This window comes from Rhopilema esculentum, chromosome 8 (genome assembly GCF_057945365.1).
Source record: "Rhopilema esculentum isolate cy_ngs chromosome 8, ASM5794536v1, whole genome shotgun sequence".
NCBI lineage: Eukaryota > Metazoa > Cnidaria > Scyphozoa > Rhizostomeae > Rhizostomatidae > Rhopilema > Rhopilema esculentum.
In genome coordinates, this window is record NC_142822.1 from 9,690,708 (window position 1) to 9,712,252 (window position 21,545).

Below are 21,545 nucleotides of genomic sequence, written 5' to 3' on the forward strand. Positions count from 1 at the left end.
GACCAAAGAGAAACATGGTATGTAGTCATCTTAGAATTTCATACACTCACCGCTTGCGCATTGCTGTAAAACATCCAAAGAAGTATAGAATTATAGGTCTATAACTGTAATCAGTTCGATAACCTTGCATACATATACAGACAACCTACCATCTGAAACCCGTTAAAAGAGAATCTTTGTATACATTTTATTGGTCAAAAATAAGAAAGATTGCTAGGAATGCTCTTCAGAGGTGCTAACAGCTTTGATAAAAAAGTTGACAAAAAGCATACCCCAAGAGTTCCAAGTTTGAGTATCTTTCCATAAACTCTTTTAGCTTTCGGAGACTTTCGATAAACCACGAGAGATCTTCACTTGAGAGTCTGCTTACCAGCTGCGAATGAACAACGTTGTCGATGCAAATTTACGCAAAAATAAACAAGGAAAATTTTTAAAAACACCCAGATGTTCCTTTGCAGTATCGTTATTTCTTAAAAAGCAGCTCTAAGCTAACTTAAACAGTTTTTTGTCACTACTAGATCAAGATCTAATGGCAAATTTGGAGCTTTGAGTATGTATGTATGTATAATGTACATTATAAAAGGATATGTACATTTCAGTTAATAAAAACTGCGTAATAAAAAACAACATGTTTCATTTTAGTCCTCATAAAGAGAAACATAAATACATGAATAAATAAATAAGTAGATGTTTTTGAGTGTGATGCTTTTTGAAATTACTCTATCGAAGAAACTTACTCAATCATGTTTCCGGATTCAAAGTAAAGTTGGCTTATGTAAAGAGAGTATGATGAAAAGCTTTTGTTCGTGAGTATTGAATGAAGAAATCTCCGGTGAGTAAAACTATACTCTTTAACAGGTCGCACCAGCTGATTGGGTCACGAGGCATTAAGCCAAAAATAAGCCAACACCACGTTGACTAAAGAGAAATCTTACAACCCATCAAGTAAGTGGCAAATAACGCAATCTTGTATCAAGCAAAAATGGCTACATATTGCAAAACCAGTTACTGAATTTTCATGTAAGGGAAATTGTGGAAAATTAAAGAATTGCAATAATGTTTTTAATTTCACCTGTTGGTTTCTTCCATCAGGGTAATCAATGTACACCAGTAGATGATTCCAAACGGGCCTTGAAATTGATATTTTAAGAAAATGAAAATAACATTCAAAAAAATAGGTAGATCTTTCTCTCATAAGATCGTAAAACCACGAACGACCGCCCTGCCCCTCGAATTCATTCCACGTCTCTTGAATAAGGACCCCACACCTCAAATGTGCTCCTCTTTCATCGAATTAGCGTCCCTTCCCTCGAATCAGCGCCTCATCCCTCGAACTCACTCCTCGTCCCTCGAATGAGCGCCTCATCCCTCGAATTCGCGTCTATTACCTCGAATGAGCGTCCCTTCCCTCGAATGAGCGTCACTTCCCCTCGAATGAGCGTCCCTTCCCTCGAATGAGCGTCACTTCCCCTCGAATGAGCCCCCATCCCTTGAATTCGCTCCCCGTCCCTCGAATGAGCGCCTCATCCCTCGAATTCGCGTCTATTACCTCGAATGAGCGTCCCTTCCCTCGAATGAGCGTCCCTTCCCTTGAATGAGCGTCACTTCCCCTCGAATGAGCCCCCATTCCTCGAATTCGCTCTCCGTCCCTCGAATGAGCGCCTCATCCCTCGAATTCGCGTCTATTACCTCGAATGAGCATCCCTTCCCTCGAATGAGCACCTCATCCCTCGAATGAGCGTCCCTTCCCTCGAATGAGCGTCACTTCCCCTCGAATGAGCCCCCATCCCTCGAATTCGCTCCCCGTCCCTCGAATGAGCGCCTCATCCCTCGAATGAGCACCTCATCCCTCGAATGAGCGTCTCTTACCTCGAATGAGCGCCTCATCCCTCGAATTCGCTCCCCGTCCCTCGAATGAGCGCCTCATCCCTCGCATGAGCGTCCCTTCCCTCGAATGAGCGTCACTTCCCCTCGAATGAGCCCCCATCCCTCGAATTCGCTCCCCGTCCCTCGAATGAGCGCCTCATCCCTCGAATGAGCACCTCATCCCTCGAATGAGCTTCTCTTACCTCGAATGAGCGCCTCATCCCTCGAATTCGCTCCCCGTCCCTCGAATGAGCGCCTCATCCCTCGCATGAGCGTCCCTTCCCTTGAATGAGCGTCACTTCCCTTCGAATGAGCCCCCATCCCTCGAATTCGCTCCCTGTCCCTCCAATGAGCGCCTCATCCCTCGAATTTGCGTCTATTACCTCGAATGAGCGTCCCTTCCCTCGAATGAGCGTCCCTTCCCTCGAATGAGTGTCCCTTCCCTCGAATGAGCACTCTACCCTTCAATTGAGCACAATATCCCTAAAATAGCGCCTATAGTTTTTTGGGAAATTATTAGAGGAGTTAAAGTAAGATATAAAGGAATAGCCAACCATAGCTACAACATGTAGATAGTATTCTCTCTAAGCAATGAAGCAAAAACTTTGGATGTAGGATAGACACCAAAAAATTTCAACAAGCAGTAAATAATTTTTTTCACGGATAATGGAGTAATATTTGATAAGTTTGTAGGTAAAAATGTATTTTAGCTTTAGTTTGCTGATATCTTATAGCTAAAACATACCTCAAAATTCTGGCAAGATACAACGCGATTCCACTGTACTTTCCGGATGAGGGTTGTGGCCCGGATTTCGCTAGCAGTCCGGTAGCCGGTGTCGAAGTCTGGAACTGTGAGCCAACAGATTGCGGTTTCAGTCTGTGAATGAAAAGGAAAATAGGACGAATTACATTATAGGATAAAAGACATAAGAAAACCAGTAACGGGCACAAAACATGGATTGGGTATATCACGGCACAGTCTACTATGAGACCTGTAAATTAGCAATCATTGGAATAGTCTGCAAAGTCGTGGATTTGAAAATGTGACCCGGTAGCTAAAGTGTAGAGCAAAGACGTACAGTGGGTCTGGGCACATGGTTCGAATACTGCTCCGGTTGTGTCACTCATGCGAATTCTCTCTATGTACAACAAAAATTCAAAGGCGATGATCGAGAAAGCATTACCTAAAAAGTTCTGAGTTCTTTTCGCTGGTGGTTCTCACAAATAAACAAATTGATTGGCGAAAATCAATGTCATAACATCCTAGGTGTTATGTTCTACATATCAAGAAAGAATTCACATATAGAAAGGTAGAGAAATTAACATTCAATTCTATAGGCCAATAATACTGATCTTTGCATCAAAACTATTGAAAATGCATTGCCAGCAGTAGAAACTAGATTGGCGAAATTGTCCTGAGAAAGGTTATAAACGACTTTACGGGTACAGAACTGCGACACTGGTTTAGGTTCGCCATTGTCTTTGATAAAATGGGTAAACAACAAGGCAAATATTATACTTCTTTCGGCAGAATAAAAGAGATTCGAAAAATTGACTTACGAAAAGTTACAAATGTCTTTACGGGTACGGAAATGTGACACTGAAAACCTTAGGTCTTCGCTTCTTAGGAATGTATTAGTAAGGTTTAATACTTAGTTAATAGTAAGTATTAATAGAAAGGTTTCACAATTGTCTTTGATAAAATGTTTAAAATAGGTAGTTGTAAAACGGTAAACAGATCATACAAGGCATTTTAACATACTTCTTTTGGACTGGGGATGCTAAATAACTCCCATGAGCGCTGCCAGCGGGCACAGGGCCTCCAAACATGAAACTAGCATCGGTGATGTTGACCGTCGATTCTGCAGTTTGAGCCCCTGTGCTGGGCATTCTCTGTCCCGCAAGTGTTGATGGGTAATCATACCTAAAGAAAGCTTGGACAGCCCGGTTCACAATCTAAATATAAAGAAAAGAAATTTTGAAAAAAGAAAGACGACAGAAACAAATGGTGTATCAACTTTGAAACTATTAAGCTGCAGCTGTTCATCCAATCCTTAATTATAATTAGTGAATTTACTGACAGGATAAAACGGAAGGTGAAGATCGAGACATGCTGTTCAAAGACCCATTTGCTGCTTAAATTTCTTCCTTCATTATATATCAATATTTACACACGGATGCATTTCAACTTTAAAGACAAATTAGCAAATTGATAACTTAGTAACAAGTGCTTAGGAAAAAGAATGGCTGCTCTACCAAGGGGTCGTGTTTGGGTCCTCTACGTAAAGGGTTCAAAAGGTACTCTTTTAAACCTGTATTAAAACGAATGAGATCATGCGAGCATCAACCGTCAAAAGAAAACAAAATCGATAGGATTGCAGTGTCAAATGCAAGGAGCATTTCAAGAAGCATTTCAATATGCCGAGTCGCGTCGAAAAGTTTCTACTTTGTAAAACTTTGAAAGCCATCCCAAATTTTCTATTTCACAAGTACTTTGACCCATTAGGGGTTATGTTTACTGGGTTATGTTCATATTTGATAAACACACAGATCACCTTCTATCTTCGGACTTGCAAGGAAACAGAACAGCTTAAATCAATCATACCCAATACCAACCTCTTTTTCTGCTTCGGGGCTTTGACAGATAAGTACAAGACACATTGCGCAGGCTTGTGTGACCTTAAAAAAGAACAAGAAAAAAGCAGATCAGTAGATAGCGTGCTCTTTAGAAGGAATAACGTAATATTTGGCCTTTATAGAAGGTAAAGCGATGAATTCAAAAATAATAATTCTTTCACAAAGTCACGCTACAAACGACATCTCCTCATCAGCATCCAATCCGTGTGAAAATTCCATGTGGGATAGGCATGTTTGGATGATCATATGAAAATAAAGGATGTTTCGTTGTTTCCTGTAGCGGCAGTTCTCATAGGAAGTGAATTATTGTTTTGGGCAATGGAACAGGTTTTGTAAACGAAAATTTATCTACTGATTTAACGGTAGCAAAGTAACAGAGAAAAATGGGAATACTATGTTGGGTGTTATAAAATTGAAAGTGTATCAGTTAGCAGAAGGTAAAATAATATCATAACAGAGATCTAGTGTATTTATTCAAAAATCTTAAAATTAGTGACTTTTCTTGGACAACAAATCTTAATGTTTCACTGCGATTTGCAAATTAGGTTTTTAGTCCTGTCAAAAGATTCAATAAAGAGCAGTTTAGAACGGATTGCAAAAGTTATAACTAGTCCATACTTGTAAATTTGTTGAAAAAAACTGAACACAGCAAGAGTAGTTTTTAATGCATCGATCATAATAAGCTTTAGATGAAAGTTCGAAAAGCTTTTGGGAAGTTATTAAGGTAAGTTTTAAAAACATTAAAACTAAACTCTTAAACTCTACCAAAGCCTGTAGAATCCATACTGAGGCTACGTAAACATAGCTAGGGTTAGGGTTGCGGTTGGGAAAAGGGTTGGTGTTAGGGTTGGGGCTAGGGTAAGGTTTTGGGTTAGGGTAGGAGTTATGGTAGAGGTTAGGGTTAGAGAAGGAAACAATCTTTCGGTGGTGCAAAACTTGAAAATGGCTTTGAAAAAAGCAAACATTTAGTAAACTAAAGATTTTCGTCTGCCACTCTTCAAAGTTTAAAACGTCAGAACATAGATCGAAAACTCTACGCTAGGAAATATATATACCCAGTTGTGGATCGAAATAGGCCAATCAGAAACACGAGCACATGACTGTTGAGGTTGACCAATCAGTGCCGCTTGCCTATTGAGAATGTTACCAATGTTTGCCAAGGTTAGAGAAGGGGTTAGAGAAGGGGTTAGTGTTAGGCTTAGGGTAGGGGTTAGGGTTAGGCTTAGGATGGAATAAAGGTTTGGGTAGGGGTTGGTGTTAGGGTTAGAGTAGGAATTGGTGTTAGGGTTGGGATAAGGGGTGGGGCGAGAAAATTTTTTCTGAACTAAGCTCTTTTCCTTCTATATACCAAACAATTACACATGCAGAAGGAAGACGATTCTAAGTTGAAATAAACGACTTACTCCGTAAAACTGAAAAAATGTTTCAATAGAATCAGCCATGCCATTACCACTGTTGATAAAAAGTTCTCGGAGTTGTTCAAATGGTCGAAGCGTCGTGACAACATGGCTCCCCTAAAAAAATGATACACGCTTAAATATTGGCGTTATTCCAGTATGAGGATAACTGAGTCGTTAAGGTTGCAGACTACAGACACAAGGGTCTGGGGTTCAAGTCCCTACCATGATCAAAATTTCACATCGAGTGAGGAAAATCGCCAGTTCTCCGTAATTCTAGCGTAGGAATCACGAAGTGTGATCACATACATGAGGAGGAAAGAGCAGGTCACTGCTCGATAAGCATAGCTTCTGCGTGTCCTAAAACCTACCTTCGGAAGCTGGGTAGTTACAAATATTTCAATTTGCAATACGCTTTTATAAATCAATAGCAATGGCGATTGATAAAGAACGATAAGATATTGTTCTAACAATTCCGGAAAATAATACATGGAGCAGGCAAGCCAACGTCTCCATGCTATGACTGATGAGGGCGTAAAGAAAATCATGTTAGTTTATCTAGCTTTGCTCATTAGCAGTGGAGAAATTATTTTGAAGGAGAGAGGCGATACTAAGACGAATGTCAGTGTGTGTAGAGACTGAAGCTACATGGTTCGTGAAGTAAGATTACGTCATTGGAAAGAGATGTTGGCATCGACTCACGGTAACAACGGAAGTTTAACACTAGCAATGATAATGTAAACCTAAACGAATGATGCTTTCAAATGGAGAAAAAGATTTTGCACTGCACTACCCCTTTCTTTGTCAAGTGGGCAGAAAAGCCATTGCAGCATTTATCACAATATCTTCCAGGGAGGACTTCCAGCGTCAGGGGAAGGAGGGGGATGGAATCACAGCCGCCAATAACTGGAGAGAGTTGAGCTGTATAAGCGAATGCAGAACAGGATTTGAGAAATATGCTCAATGAAAGTTGGAGCGTGTGATACGACCTGGGCAGGACCCGAACTTGGCGATAGCAACGCATATTTTACAGGTACTTCTATCACCAGACCTCAAATTTTGAGCTTTCGCAATTTTATATTTTAGAATTGATTTAATAGCTTTTATCAATACACCATGGCTGATTTCCCATCATTTTCTAGCTTAAAGCACACTTCAAATCTTTAAAATAACTTGCTTTAACTGTTTGAACTTTTCTAAAGAATCTGCCAAGAATTAGCCCGAAAATTTGCAACAGTAGGGCTATTATGTGGTTAGGTGGTGTAATACTTTTGCTTGAGTGATGCATATCCGAGAGGTTATCAACGGCCAACATCATTTCTCATTGGAGGGATCAACAAAGAAAAAATATAGTGTTTTTATGAAGAAGAAGAAGAATGTATAGTGTTTTTATGGTAAAATATTGAAAAATAAAATACCTTTGGGCTAAGCAGTACAAATCGTCGACGAGGTAAAACGTGTTGGTTGACAATAGCTGGAGGCTCAGGCCACAAACACGAGAAAAAAGCTTCAGGGATATGGTTAGGATTGCTGTAATCTGGGATCTCAGAGACGCACCATGTTTTGCCCTCAATGGCCGATGACACCTGTAACATAAATAAAACTACGGTATTACAACTAAAACAAAAATACTAATTGGCTCTAAGTGTAGCGAAACGTGAATGATGACAGGACAAATAGTTTTAGCAATTAAGACTGCTTCGATTTGTATCGCATTCAAGTTTTGAAAATGGCTATAAAACTTTATGAAAAGAGAGTTGTAATTTTTGGTATCAAATTCTAGAGTTTGGGATTGGAGAGAAGCGTGAATTAAGCAAATACAATTAGTTTCCATATGCAAAGATTCACAATTTCAATTATTCAGGTTTTACAAAGAGCAAGTAAAAGATTAGGAGCGAAAAGCAGAAAGCTACGAGCAAATTCACGTGCAAACAACAGTGATGTCAATATAGAAGTTCTTGTAGCATTGACTTGCCTGACTCTCTTTAATGCTGTTTTCAAAAGGAAAGGACTCTTGGCTTAAACACCATAAAACATCGTTTTCCTCAGATGAATTGTCCAGCATTAACGTCGTCCCTGAGCATATGACAAAAAATTATACGTCTCTGGGTACAACACTAACTGTAGGATTTCATTATGAAAACTGACAGGGGACTCAGAAGTTGCAGGTGCGAGGATGGGTCAGTGGTTAGGGTCCCTGACTACTGATAACTTACGCCCAGAGTGAGGGGCGTCGCCAGCTTTCTGTAATTTCAGGTGTGGGATCACGAGATGTGGTTACATAGAGGGAAAGGAATAGGATACTGCTCGATAAGCATAAGCTTCTCAGTGTCCTTAAAACTACTTTCTAATGCTAAGAAGTAATACAAAGGAGTTTCAGGTAGGACCAGACAAAATTGTGTATTTTCCTGCCATTTGTAGAGTATCTGGACCAATAAACAAATGTTACTAAAGTGATCAAAAAGAAGAATATGTGTCTGCTGTAGGCTCATATTGCTGTGGTGGGTTGAACAGGACAGTTTCAAGTTGCTACCCTACGTTGCCAGCTCAATACTATAGTTTCTGAAAATACCACCATTGAAATGATACTGCGTTAAAAAGATGTATTAATTTTTTTGGTAATATAAACATAAAAATGATTTCCAGGTTGCCTGATGATCGCATCAAGCATGTAAGTCGGAGTTGCAGCTTAGAACCGTCATATTCTATTAAAGCGTGTCCAGCTCTGCCTTAACGGCTTCGAGCACTATATGACAGACTGGTGAAACAGTAATTTTCGTAAGTTTTGATTTTTAGATTAAAGGTTAATAACGAATTAATCACCTTGCCGATAAAATGCTTGATGGACCTTGCTTGGTTTTGAAGTCGTTCCAGACGGTGTGAAACCAGGGGGGAGCCTTACGTGAACCAAACGCAGTAAACATGGTCTCCCTTCAGGATTTGCTGGGTTTGTTGTCGAAAAGTAAAGCCGCACACCTTCAAAGGAAAACCAAATCAAGATAATTTCAAATATAAATAACACACTTTAGAGCAGCAACGTCACATTAACTTTTCTTAACAGATTTGAATTTAATCACGTAATCTGAAGACGCTTTATAAAAAACCTCGCAATGTACAATGTACAAAATTTTCTGTTATATCCCACATAATTACAGGCGCTTCCTCAAGCAAGATTGCAGAAGAATTGAGAATCACATCGCCATAAGGCAATATGCAGGTCAGTATAGACAAAAAAATTTCGATAACAACACCTACTCTAGTGTTTCTAATAGACGGGCCCCCCATGTATTGATTTCAGAAGAATTTGCCCCCCCCGTTGCTTCTTAGCACCCCCCTTTTATTAAATTTTACAAATTAAGTCATTTGATTTTCATTATTCGTTGTTTTCCATAGTTTTTTGTAAAATCTCAATCGTACAAAGGAAACCGATGATTTTTGACTTGGAAGTTAGAAGCTGTAAATTTAATTTATCTTTGTAAGATTGCAATTTTCTCTAAAACTATGCAAGAAACTGTACCAAATTTTGACAGTATATTGTAAAAGGTACTTCGATTTCAAAGAAGGATTACCGACATGAACACCCCCTTCTATTAGCATCCCCTTCTATTAACTGGTCGACATGAACACCCCCTTCAATTAGCACCCCCTTTCTATTGAAAATTGGTCGGAATGAACACCCCCCTTCTTTTACCTCCCCCTTCTATTAGAGACACTAGAGTAGGTCACGCCTAATTTCCAGCATTTTTCTAAGAAGGACTTCGAGTTGGTTTACTAGCTGGGGGAAGGATAAACAAAGTTTCTAGGCTCTACAACCAGCCTAACACACGCTTGTCCAAGGCCACGCAAACGCAAATTTGTAAAATACCTGTATCAGTAATGGCAACCAGATGAACTTGAGATGCTTCTGCTTTTGAGACGGGGGCTATGTGAATAATTCTTTGTATATGTTTCTTGTCTAGATTTCTACACAGAGTAAAGACAATAGAATTAATCAATAAACAAAGGTTAAACCTGCATAAAAGAAACTAGGTTTTATAGGGAGCCTATATACCTTTTTATTTAACATATGTCACTTTAAATCTCAGCTTGCAAGGTTCTTAAAAGATTCTCATATAAGGAGGAATATTTGGGACGAGTTGAAATTTAACGTCTTTCTAAAAGTAGCTTAATAGAGTTCTAAAGTGTGACGTCATAAAAAACCTATTATTAGAATTTTTGAATTTTAACCACAATGCATAAAAGGTCACCACGAAATACTTTCAAATATGCAAAATTAGCCAAATATGTCTCAAGTCGGTTGTTAATTATTATTAATTATTGGTAATTATTAAAAAATTAGCCAAATATGTGCACATTTAGAGGTATTTCATGATGCTTTTTCAGGTTATGGGTTCAAAATTCAAAAATTCTAAAAATAGATTTTTGTGACGTCATCACTTTAGTACTCTATAGGAGAGTCGTATTAGACCAGAGGTGAGAGGGGGAGCATTATCACCTGAGCTGGCAATTAACCAGACTAACTTTTTCTGACTCAACTTTTTGTGTAGATTACGAATCCGGATGTTGCTTTGGCATTTAGGGGGGCGTTTTCTAGATATAGGGGGTCAAAGCCCAAAAACACGCGATTTGACCTAATTTGACTGTTTTCTGCTATCACACTTTAAAAATTGGTAATTTTGGTTATTTTATCTGGTGATGTAGTAATCTTACGAAAACGAAAAGACAGTGATAATAGTTTCAAATTACGTATGTTCTTGAAATATAAGAAGTTTTGAAAACTTGTTGTTCCACATCGTTCAAAGAAAAGGGATCCGTTGATATAGACAAAGCTCTTACTAATCCTCTTGCCCTTGCAACAACTGAAGATACAGATGCCAAACAGCCAAGTGTATGCTTCTACATACTGCATTAAAATCAATCATAGTACCAAAAAACCCGGTGCCAAAAATTAATCTGGAAAAATAATCGGTGAAATTTCGGTGAGAACTTGAAAAATCTTCGGAGTAAAGAATCGAAAAACTTTCTGTAAGTTATTTTTATCTTCAATTATCTGGAGCACAATCATAAAAATTGCAAAAATCGAATATTTTGATGCATACCAAGAGACAGTTGAACTATCAATGTAAGGAAAATTTTAAATCACTGGGACATAATTTCAAAAGATAAAGAGATAGCATTAAAAAGACATAAAAAACATTTGAGATCTAATAACCCACACACACATTGGGACACATGGATAACACCCCTCCCCCCCAAGAGTTCTGAATCTGTTCTCATCAGATTCGACATTTTTGTTACTTACTCAGCAAACTTGGTGGTGGCGTTAGTTAAAAAAATAAATAATAGTCGATGGTATATTTGATTGTTTTCATTTTCATTTCGCTTTGTTCCTCTTCGCTCCTCGGCACGTTAATATTTCAACCGTTAATTTGTAAACTGAAACCACTGGGAGCTAAACTCCACATTACAATTTTTTAGCGTTGGTTGCGCGAATGATGAGAATGACTACCAGTCAAATAGCGTTCCACCCGCGGATATTTATTTTAGGAATAAGACTGTATTGTAAAGTAGTAAAAATGTCTTGAATGAGTGAATTTTCCAGCAAACTGGAAGCATCAAAGTTCAAAAATTTCCCCCACCTTTTGCGGCAACCATGGTGCCGTCTCAGGTACTAACTTTCGTGTCATGGTTCCTATTCTGTTTAATGATTAAATGAAGCCTTTTTTTATTACTCAGAAAAGTTTAAAGCTTTGTGAATATAGAAAAATCATAGAAAAAGACCTACAAAGAACTTTCTTAACATATGTCTTTTGTCTTTTTAGGGATATTTTGTTATAAAGGCGAGTTCCCCACAAAAGAGTATTAATCACGCTCTAAGTAGCTGCTCTTTCTTGTCTGTTATATTCATGCCCTGTCATAATCTTAATGATTGTGCGTCTTTTTGCAATTGGGATTCCATGCTTTCTCTCCAATTGCATAGCCCCCCTATCGGAAGGTCAAGCCCATCCGTCAGAGAATTTCTAGCGCCACAATAAGTAGTCTCAACTCAACGATCGAATAATATACTTTGCATGAAAACATTCTTGTGTTACGATTGAGAGCAAAGGGGTAACTCAAGTCAGACAGTTTGCATTGTGCGCTCTGGAGATGTTGATATTCTTGTTATCCTTTTAGCCAACGAGGCTAAAAACTTGCATTTCTTTATGTAGTACGGGAGAGGAAAATACAGGAGACTACTGGGTCTAAATGCTTTTGCGCTATCTTTATTGCGAAAGCAAGCGCTCCTTGGCCTGCATGCATTTTCGGGAAATTTCTACATTTCATCCTTCTTGCGAAAGGAAAGCCTGCATTTTGGAAACGCTTTTTGGAGGCGATGAAGAATTCCAAAAAATGTTATCAGAGCTTGGCAAGAAAAATTATTACTTGTAGTAATTTGTTACTCGGCTTAGAAAGGTTTGTTTGCACACTGTATGGAGAGAAACGATTGATGTCAGTGAATGAAGCAAGATATGCTATATTCTGGTGGACTTTTCAAAAGGAAAACAAAGTAACTGGTCGGTCACTGCTGCCCTCATGTAAAAGCAGCCTCGAAAAACACTTCAAGCGTGCAAACTTTGTAGCAAGAGTAAAGAGACTAGCTTTACAAAGCATAATCAACAAAAAAAACCCGCCAATCACGGCTGGTTAGATGATCTGTTAATTGATTGGTTCACGGAGCCCTACTATACTATCCTGAGGACATTGCGGAGCTAATGTTTGCAAGCGAAGAAAAATAAAGCGAATCAGAAGGAGAAGGCGAATTTAAACTAAACGCTTTAAGAATACAGTAATAGTGAAATTCCCCTTCCCTGTAATTGCCTGCCCCCCCCCCATCAATGCCAGAAAAGGCCAAATTTGACAGAGCATTGATCAAGAAACCAATTTTTAATAAAATTAAACATTTCCTAAAGTGCAATAATTAAATACAGTCAAATTAGGTCACATCGCTTTTTTTTGGGCTTTGACCCCCTATATCTAGACAACGCCCCCCTAAACGCCAAAGCAACATCCGGATTCGTAATCTACGCAAAAAGTTGAGTCAGAAAAAGTTAGTCTGGTTAATTGCCAGCTCAGGTGATAATGCTCCCCCTCTCACCTCTGGTCTATATTGTTTTCCGTTTCATCAACAGAATCCCAATACCACAAGAGATTATAACAATAATTATAAATGCACAGGAAAGATTAACACGAAATTTAGATTGAATAACACTGGGTAGAAGGAAGCCAGCTAAACTCTAAAAATGTAATCATCTCCTACAACATTTGATGCTGATACTTAAAATAAGCTGGCAGTCTGTAAAGATGAGTCAATGCGCTAGAACCTTTTCCTAGACCCCAATAAAAAGGGACCCCGAAACAATTTTCCATATATTTAGCTATATGCTGCAGACAGTCTACTGTTGATATTTACAAAAAGACTGAACACCATAGGTTAACAAAAACATAAATTTTAGAGATACCCGCAAAAAAACAACAGAAATGAAAATTTCACATAAATTTCTAATCGGAACATACTTTGCAACATACGAGGCGTTGACTGCAATGGAATTGGAGGACAGGCATGAAACGTGTCGCATCTTTGTCCCGTCTTCACCAGCATCATAAACCTTCAGAGCAATAAAGAAAGAAATGCATCAAAAGAAAGGGTGTATGGATGGATGCCTGGGGAGCAGCCTGGGGGATTTCGCTACGGGAAATGATACTCTTTGAGCTTTGAAAATAGCAATAAAAGCATGATAAATATGATAGCACCAGCCTACGATCATGAGGGCACTGTAAACAAATGATAACATCAGGGCTAGCACTAGCTATTGTGCTCAAGGGGATGCGCGGGTCTGCTTTGCCAACTAAATGGGTGAGTTATTCTTTAGTTACCAACGTGTTTCAAAATTTTTCGAAGAAACACACCTTGATGGCAAAAAATTCCTCACGTTTTGAATTTTTTCCAAGATAAAATTTAAAGAAACATGAACAGGTATTTTTTTAAATTATCATAGAATGAAATACACAAAGTTTAAAACTCACTATAAATATGTTAAATGCTTATCTAGAAGCTTTTTGGAAACACTGCAATTAAAAAACTCAATGAGCTGCGAAATAAACACGTCTTTCCATATAATGAGCCAGTATTTGAAAATCTGACAATTCAATTTGAACAACAACTTGTTCCAGTTTTGCTCCAATTGTTGAAAGCTGGACTAAAAAAAGTTGGGCTTAAATATTATGTTTGAATAAGATAAACGTCTCTATGACAGGAGGTCAAATTATCATGGAATATTAAGCGAAGAGGGGGGGGGGGGGAAATTGGAAGTGGAGGGAGCATGCACCAAAAAGAGAAAATAAATTACCTGGATATTTCCATTCTCTGTTCTTCCATACAAAATATTTCTCGTATTATCAACAGCAATCTGGCATACTGGATCTAAAAAATAGTCAAAGAAGCCTCAGCTGCAAAGCTTTAAAAAGCACTCCTCACAATATAAATGGCGGATAATGACCAAAGGTAACCAGAAATTTATATCTAGATGGGGACCCGAAGTTATGTAAGAGGAGGAATAATGAACTTGATCAGTTCCTTGATATACAACGTGCCAAGAGAAAACAAGAACAACAAATATATATATACATAATTGATAACTGATATTTTTCATATGCTGTTTTTGCTTATTGTCTATGCTATTTCGAAAAACAAAAATATGCATTAAACATTTTTGACTGCAAATGCTTGGACAATGACATATAATTTGTTATGCAAGATTAGATGCCAAATAGTTCTGCCAAAGAGTGAGAACCAATCAATATCAATAACCAGTCTGAAGTGAAAACCATTCTGAAATCAGCCTAAATCTTAGACAAACTGCTATATTTTTATGTTTAGCCCAATACAAACCTTCACTTGTAAAAGCTTTGGACACAAAAGATGGGACAAGAATTGACATCCAGCTTGCTGTGTGGTTTATCTTAGAGCACTTCTGTCTGAACCAGCTACTCTGTGCCTTAAAGAAAAAAATTATAATGAATTGGCATAAAAATCAGCATCAAGAGTTCCATTCAATGTCACTGGATGAGGTCATGATAACCATCATCAACTATCTAATTGCTTTTGGAAAGAATACTTTTTTGGGGTATTTTAATGTACGAGGAGGCCATCATTTGACAACAGATGAATCTACAAACAACAATTGAAAGCAAAAGGCCAACTATCTAATCACTTTAGGAAGTATCTGAAACTAATTCTATAAGTACCTGATATGCCAGCTCATACAAACATCCATCTGCCCCACTGAGAAATATTCGCCCATTCCACAATCCAGCAGTTGAGGTCATAAACACATTATCCGTTGGGACAGTAAACAATGGCTGAGGTTGTAAATGCATTTCTCCATAAACTTTGCCATCTTTAAAGTGAAACAAATTTACAAAATTGCATTATTTTTATCTAGAGAACAGGACTTCTATGAGCTCTCAATTCTTCCCATTTAATTCAATTACATCATGAGGACTATCATTTCAGCAAAAAAATTAAATTTAACTTGAATGCTTTAAAATCACATCAAAATTTTGCTAACAGAAATCTTGGAGACCTGAAGAATGATTTTTGAAGACTTATTTTAACTTCAGCTAGCACAAAGCGGCATTTACAGGATTTGTTCTTAAAAAGATTGGTAGAGAAATTTGAGAAGAGGAGCAGTCTTATGCTAAAAAAAGGAATGCATTATTTTCTAGCCTTGAAATTAAAAACTAAATAAAATATCATGTTAAAAAAGAAAGCAACTCAACATAAAAATTTTTTATGAGATATGATGACTTTTCTGTATACCTTTTTCCTCAGAGAAGCTTACTCCAAGAACAACGATGCTGAAAGGTGTTGCAATGCAAAGCAAAAATTTTATGTGTTCCTGGAAAACACCTAAAAAGAGAAGAAAATAATTAAAAAAGGATATATACAAAATTATGTGTTCTGAGAATGGGACATTTTCTAGAGTTTCAGATTGCTTACCAAATACTGCTTCATTCCCTTCTAGAATCCAAAACAGAACAAAATCACACTGCATTTGCTGGCTGATTGCATTGCATAAAAATAGCTAATTACATCTACTTTTAATTCAACACACAGTTAAAATATGTAAATAGTCTTTTCATGGCACAAAATTTAAAAAAGGCTTTGAAAAAAGCAAACATTTTTTGTCATACTTAAGCTTTGGTAGACCCTGAACATTGTTCTATCCAACAATTTTGGGATCTATCTACATAAACATGAAAACCTGCTATTGGGTAGAGAAAAGGAGTTTGTTTTCACCTTAGGACTTCACTGGTAACATTTTAAATAAGAAAGCAGCACTGATCGCGAAAACTTCACATTCATGTGCTCACAGTTCTAATTTGCCTTTTTTGATCCAAAACTGGGTATATATACTTCCTAGCTTAGTGTTTTGATAGTTAAAATGGTACAGAAACTTTTAATGAAATCATCAATTAAAACGTTATGAGCTGTAAATTTAAAAACATTGAAAATTATTCTTACCTGGCTTTGGAGTTATAAGTCCTGCAGTTAAGATAACTTCATCAAGGCCATCAAAATATGCCACATCAGTTCTAAAAAAAGAAATGAACAAGCAACAATCAGCTAGACAGATTGTACTGGATCTCACTGCAACTTTTATTCAATATCCAGAGGGTTAAAAAGCAATTTGGTATGAAAGGCATTGCTTAAATAGTTTAGCATTTTCTTTAAATGTAAATCTGAAAAAGATTTAATAAGATAGAAAAGTTTAGTCTATATTTTAATCTAATTTGCTGAGGCAACAAGGCCAAGCTGACTCTAACAAGCTACTACAGAAGAATGTTATTAAATAAATGTTTGGGAAAGCCCCCAGAGTCTTTAGATTAGCACTAACAAGGAAAGAAAGGAGGGATTTGGAAGAGAGGGAAAAAACATCAAAGAAGAAATATCTTGTTGATTCTAGTTAGAATAGTGACAGGTTATAAAAGTCATTGAGGCAAAAAGAGGGTAGAGCATTTCAAAGTTTACAGGATCTGGGGAGGAAGGTGAGCTTTGGGACAAAGTTTGTGGATTGAAATTAGAGCCTGCAGAGTGCAGTGGCAGAAATATAACTATTAAAAACAAAAGGATACTTTTAACTGCACCAATGTGCACTTTTTAGGTTAGTTAGATAAAATTTTAAGGGAGGGTGCTTTTATAATATTCTCAAGAAAGAATGAAAAGATTTATACTATTTATGTCACCACCACCTTTGATGACTGAGACAAAACAATCCCAACATAATAAAGCAGTAAGTCTGCACGGATTAAAGAAGGATTCATAGTTATTTAAAATGTTGACATGAATTTATTTGTTCTGTGAATTGAGTGGTTTAGACCTTTTATTGGTTTGGCTGAGCTACATTCCCGTAAACACATCCAACTTGTACAAAAATGCTGTCTTCGAAATGGGAAACCATGAAAATCATAAAAAAGAATAAAAATGGAAGCAACTCCTCTTAAAATGTCAAGCTGACAAATAGCTGCGGTACAAATCGATAAGCAAAAAAGGTAAGTGGACATTATTTTACAAAGACTTACCCATCTTCAAAGTTCCAAACATAAATATCACTATCAATTGCCAGCCATGCTCTGCTTATTTCAGCAAAAAGACCCATTGTAACATTTGCTTGAACATCTTTCATTTGGTTAAGACAATATATATAAAATTATTGATGCTTCAAATAAAAAATGGAAAAAAAGATCTAACATAACGAAGCTGGGATGGCAGATGATCTATACTCTATCTGGTGTGGTGATGTGTTGGTGTGGCAAATTTTATTGGTTCCATTTTTTAAAGCTCAATATCAAAGCTTTCATATGTTGCATTGTTTAAACTTTTCGTATCAGATAAATTCAGAAATAATTTTAAAATCCAAGTATTAAATTTAAAAAGCTTTGTTTTCATATCAATATTTATTGAGATAAGCTTCAATTTTGAGTTCAACATGTAGTGCCATTGCTTTTTTCAATACTAAACCAGTGAGTATCTTAATGTGCTATGATCATTAATCTAGATTACTGTTCATCAGTCAGTTAAGCTCAGCTTCTAAGTTTTGCCAATAAACCATGAAATATTGTTCCCCAATCAATATAGGTATTGATTGCTCTGTATTTTTTCTGAGAATTAATTTCTGACCACTTTTTCATAATTGTTTCTTTGTTTCAAACTAATAATTTGTAACATTATTCACAAACACATTGACAGTAGAACAGTATTATGGCCTGTAAACCTGCCAATAATAATGGGAACTTTTCATTTTGAAATCCTTTTAAAACTACAATAACAAATCTCACTATTACAAGGTAATTTGTAACTGGCTAGCCTGTGTTTACAAAATAAAAACTATTACATGGTAGTAATGAGAAAAAAAAATAATAATAATAATAATTATAATAATAATAACAAGAGAAATACTATTCAAGGGTAGTAGTCCATAGGAACTTGAGGGTTGATTTGACTCACCAATCAACACAATATTGACACTGATCGGTTTATTCTGATCTACAACTGAGTTTATACATTTCTTAGCTAAAAATCTCACGTATATATGTGATGTTTTACATTCTGTTAAGTGACAGGTGAAGAGCTTACATTTTTCAAAATTTTTCCTTCTTTTAAAGTGAATCTATTCCTAACACCACCTTCATAAAAGAGGAAACTATGCTTTAAAAAGTTGCCTGATAATTGCATTCACAAAATACAGTGTTACAATGTTATCTTGTCATGTTCTAAACACCAACATGAAAAATATATTGATAATTTTAACGAAGGATACGTTTGAACTGCTCAAACAATTCTTCAGGGAGAGGAATTCTCTTAACACTATGCAACAAATTCAGATGCAAGGCATTTCTCTGTGGAGGCAGTTGGATGCCAAGAACATTTGGATAATCAAAGTCATTAACTCCACTAAATGTTGCTTGTCCTGTGAATAAAATATTTATTGATAATTTAATCATCTAAACAAAAAAAACTGAAATTTCAAACTTCTGAATCTGCATATTCTTTTTCTTAAACGTTAACGTTTGCTGTACAAAATATGGAATGAAAGGAATAATTGAAGGTACAAAATTTATTCAAAACCACCAAACAAAGTAACAATTTTTGCCAATGCAATTGCAAAATTTCTAGTCTAAGCAAATCCAAGTATCTCCTACAAAACTACAACTTTTGAAACAATTTGCCCACAAAACATAATTGCAGCAAAACCAGTGAATCTAAATACCTCAGGGTGGTATGAAAGTTTCAAGAAATTTTTGCTTAAAAATAACTATAAATATCCTGATGACAACAGCCCAGGTGCAAAAACATGTATATATGATTTTGGCTAGGCATAGCTGCAAGCTACAGCATATCATCAACTCGATTTGTGAGTGAAGGCACTTGAGCTTTGAACAACAGCACTCAAATAAATATAAATATATATATGACTTTAGTAAAATATACATAAATTGATTGATATTCACAGCTGTTACACCGTGGAAGTCAGGACAGCATAGGCCCATTCCCTGACCGCATCGGAGTAAATCGAAGAGTCTCAAAATTTGAAAAAGCAATAAAGAAGTTGTTTTTTGTTTTGAACTCAGCATTAAATTCTGTCCTACAAAGTTGAAATAGAATTCTAATTACATTTTAAGATTTTTTAACAAAAATTTTTTGTTTTCCTGAATGGGCTTCCTGTTAAATTCTTTAACAGAATTTGTCTATCAGTACCACTGATGAAGCCAACCAAACAAGGCTAATTGGAAATATTTTTGTACATAATGAACTATTTTTTTTAAACTTTTTCACCTTCAAGTTGATATTTTCATCGCACCTAACAGAGAGGCAGAAGAGAAATAAACTGCAAAGCAGATTTGCAGCTTTGAGAATCGCTAGGAAAACATTAAGTTTAAGGCCGACTGGGTCGGCAAAAATCAGCTCACGCTTCCACAGACAGGTTTATTTTGCTAGAAAAACATACCAAAATGACTCTTCTTTTGTAGGAGAATAAATTTTTGGGGTGTCGTCTCAGACAGAAAAACCGTTGAAAGTGGTGATTCTTTGAAAATTTTTCCCTAAAACCTGATAAAATTCAGAAAACAACAAATGAATGGAATGTAATAAACAGAGGTTGGTCTTTGTTTCAAAATTATTTGAAATTTTCTGCAATAAATCTGTGATTTGGTACTTAATTTTGAAAAGCACTCAATTTTCAAAAGTTGCGAGTTGCGGTCTGTTAAATGGCAAAATATTGGCTGTTCTCATTTCCCCAAGAAAAATTGGCGTAACAGCCGTGTTGATTGAATTAATGGGTCAGGTGTGAGTGCAAAAAGCCAGCTCAGCTTGAAGCATGGACAGCAAGTTGTCAAACCTGGCTTGACCCTGGAACAACAACAAAACAATCTACCTTTGCTTTTATTTTCCTCCATACAAATCTTTAATTTTCTCACATATTTCATGGTTAACTGTTTCTTTAAGTATTCCTTATCTTATTTTATTAACAGTAAGTTGATTTGAAATAACAGTAACTTATTAAAGTTGTTGCATGTTATAAAATGAAAGTAATCTAAACTGAACTATTCTGAGAAGATAGCACAGCCCTGTAGTTGATACATCAAGCTGCCATACATAACAAAGAATCAATGAACGCACGGAACTTCCTAGTGCAACTCTGCCAGCATGAAAAAAAATTGAAATGTGGCTTTGAATGCCTTAAGGTTTATCGATCTCTACCTATAAGATTCTTACCGTGGGAACCGACACCTAACTGGGTGCCAAAATCCCAGTACTGGCGGTCTTTCTCTAGTTGTGAATCAACTTCATCGGATGCAGATTTGAGACATTTATCTGGGGTTTTGACTGTTTGAGTTGTTTCGTTTAAAACTGGCATTTTCCCCCTGTAAATGCTCATCTGAAGTTCAGCGGAATTCCTCGTTGAATATCGGTGATCTCTTCTCGCGCCATACGTTAGACCTGAAATCGAGGTGACAATTCGCCCAAAACGAGGGTGTGACAAAAAGGATTTCAAAAAATTATGCCGCGGGAAACAATTGTCGCAAGCGATAATTTTTTTTTGGGGGGGGGGGGGGGGGTGTCTTTTGGGGTTATCAGATAGTGTGATTGTGCGAGGATTTCTTTTACCGCTATTTTGCAAGGAAACTTCATACTACCGTAATACAGAGTTTTCAAAATAAAATTATGGGTTTAGGTAGGCCTAATTTGAATTTCAGGTAGGCCTAATTTCTGGGAAATTTTCACTTTCCAAGCATGCAATATGTGCCTATATAAAAATGAAAAGATGAATGGGTCGCTATAATCTGCTTTATATCAATATTAGTCATTTTAGATTGTGGGGAATTTCCCCCATATTTTTTATTTTAATATAAGTCATATTCTTAAGATCTCGTTACTCCGTCCACTCTAAATAACCCTTGTTTTCAAGATCTTAAGATAGTAACAGCTGATTGAAAAATTTTTTCAGTTTTATGACAAAGTAACAGGTTTTTGCAGTTACGGAACTCAACATGCTTTATTTTTCTTAATTGTCTGTCTCAAGTTGTGAAAAGATAAATGTCAAT

The 21,545-nt window shown here is 36.7% G+C and overlaps 1 protein-coding gene across 1 annotated transcript in view; it reads right to left on the reverse strand.

The window, feature by feature from the left end:
- Window positions 1-20,947, reverse strand: part of LOC135694448 (nuclear pore complex protein Nup155) — a 38,288-nt gene extending 17,341 nt beyond the window's left edge. Inside the window, exons 1-19 of the mRNA XM_089109757.1 lie at window positions 20,716-20,947; window positions 18,761-18,910; window positions 17,523-17,619; window positions 16,465-16,535; window positions 15,760-15,849; window positions 15,186-15,337; window positions 14,830-14,935; window positions 14,288-14,361; window positions 13,455-13,546; window positions 9,766-9,863; window positions 8,724-8,876; window positions 7,876-7,976; window positions 7,319-7,486; window positions 5,907-6,017; window positions 4,483-4,545; window positions 3,629-3,822; window positions 2,612-2,743; window positions 1,073-1,130; window positions 273-373 (exon numbers count right to left, since the gene is read on the reverse strand). Coding sequence (XP_088965883.1) covers window positions 273-373; window positions 1,073-1,130; window positions 2,612-2,743; window positions 3,629-3,822; window positions 4,483-4,545; window positions 5,907-6,017; window positions 7,319-7,486; window positions 7,876-7,976; window positions 8,724-8,876; window positions 9,766-9,863; window positions 13,455-13,546; window positions 14,288-14,361; window positions 14,830-14,935; window positions 15,186-15,337; window positions 15,760-15,849; window positions 16,465-16,535; window positions 17,523-17,619; window positions 18,761-18,910; window positions 20,716-20,878 — 2,174 coding nt within the window. The 5' untranslated portion in view covers window positions 20,879-20,947. The remainder of the gene's footprint in view (window positions 1-272; window positions 374-1,072; window positions 1,131-2,611; window positions 2,744-3,628; window positions 3,823-4,482; window positions 4,546-5,906; window positions 6,018-7,318; window positions 7,487-7,875; window positions 7,977-8,723; window positions 8,877-9,765; window positions 9,864-13,454; window positions 13,547-14,287; window positions 14,362-14,829; window positions 14,936-15,185; window positions 15,338-15,759; window positions 15,850-16,464; window positions 16,536-17,522; window positions 17,620-18,760; window positions 18,911-20,715) is intronic.
- Between the last annotated feature and the right edge of the window lie 598 nt (window positions 20,948-21,545).